Below are 1,680 nucleotides of genomic sequence, written 5' to 3' on the forward strand. Positions count from 1 at the left end.
GAAGGATGGCGTTCAACGGTGAACCTGTCAGTTAGCCTTCATTCTCTGACGCCATGTTATTATCCTGATTCAGGACAAAAACATTCATCTGGCCTTCATTGATTTAGTCGCCCTAATTCTGGCCATCCTACAAGGTTAAAAACTCCAATAACCTTTAAACAGATTATCATAGAGACATGAGGTTTGGCCAATTGGTTTTCTCAGAGGAGTATCTACACAATGCACATATTTACCCATTGGTCAAAATATATGTTTTTGATTGGACACTCTACTATATAGTGCACTACTACCAGGGCCCTGGTCAAAAGTAGTGCACACTCTACTATATAAGGAATAGGGTGCCATTTTGGACACACAATGTCTAACTGAGGCTGCGTCCTGTGTTGTCCCTACAGAGACAAGACCCTAGCTCTTTCTGTCTCACACAGGCAGCCCAATTCTGATGTTTAAACAGGCAGCCCAATTCTGATGTTTAAACAGGAAGCCCAATTCTGATGTTTAAACAGGAAGCCCAATTCTGATGTTTAAACAGGAAGCCCAATTCTGATGTTTAAACAGGCAGCTTCAATTCTGATCTTTACACAGGCAGCCCAATTCTGATCTTTACACAGGCAGCCCAATTCTGATGTTTAAACAGGAAGCCCAATTCTGATGTTTAAACAGGAAGCCCAATTCTGATGTTTAAACAGGAAGCCCAATTCTGATGTTTTAACAGGCAGCCCAATTCTGATGTTTAAACAGGAAGCCCAATTCTGATGTTTAAACAGGAAGCCCAATTCTGATGTTTAAACAGGCAGCCCAATTCTGATGTTTAAACAGGAAGCCCAAATCTGATGTTTAAACAGGCAGCCCAATTCTGATCTTTACACAGGAAGCCCAATTCTGATGTTAAAACCGGCAGCTCAATTCTGATCTTCACACAGGCAGCCCAATTCTGATCTTTACACAGGCAGCCCAATTCTGATCTTTTGACCAATTATTGTCAACATATCTCATTTGATTGTTAAGGATGAATCAGGGTGCGTCCCAGCATCCTATTCCCTACATAGTGCACTACTGCAACTATGGGAACTCGTCAAAAATAGTGCCCTATATAGGGTTCCATTTGAGAGGCACATCAGAGTGATGATGCTGGCTGTGTGGATCTGAGAGAATGGACGTTTAGAGTGATGATGCTGGCTGTGTGGAACTGAGAGAATGGACGTTTAGAGTGATGATGCTGGCTGTGTGGAACTGAGAGAATGGACGTTCAGAGTGATGATGCTGGCTGTGTGGATCTGAGAGAATGGACGTTCAGAGTGATGATGCTGGCTGTGTGGAACTGAGAGACTGGATGCTCAGAGTGATGATGCTGGCTGTGTGGAACTGAGAGAATGGACGTTCAGAGCTGTTTTAGTGTCTCTGACCCCTGTGCTTAGGAGTCTGTGGTCGTGACAGTCTATTGATTTTGCAGGGCATTCTTTGCCCGCCCGTCTTTGTTAAAGGTAGACTCAGCCAGATTGCAACAAGCAGCATCACAGATATTAAGATGAGCTCAATGCAAGACTTTGCTCTCACAGAGGTGCACTTCTCGCTCCGACGACGTGGTAGCCACGGGAACCACGACAGCAGAGAGGTGATGCCTCTTAGTTGTGGTGTAAATTGAGCGGACATTGTGTTTACTTGGTGCACGCGACGTCA

General features: G+C 44.4%; 1 protein-coding gene across 1 annotated transcript in view; it reads left to right on the forward strand.

Moving 5' to 3' along the window:
• LOC129845410 (MYCBP-associated protein-like) overlaps positions 1-1,645 on the forward strand; it is a 30,119-nt gene extending 28,474 nt beyond the window's left edge. The window contains exon 12 of the mRNA XM_055913328.1: positions 1,454-1,645. Coding sequence (XP_055769303.1) covers positions 1,454-1,645 — 192 coding nt within the window. The remainder of the gene's footprint in view (positions 1-1,453) is intronic.
• The last annotated feature ends 35 nt before the right edge of the window (positions 1,646-1,680 follow it).

Source organism: Salvelinus fontinalis, unplaced genomic scaffold (assembly GCF_029448725.1).
Source record: "Salvelinus fontinalis isolate EN_2023a unplaced genomic scaffold, ASM2944872v1 scaffold_0300, whole genome shotgun sequence".
Lineage (NCBI taxonomy): Eukaryota > Metazoa > Chordata > Actinopteri > Salmoniformes > Salmonidae > Salvelinus > Salvelinus fontinalis.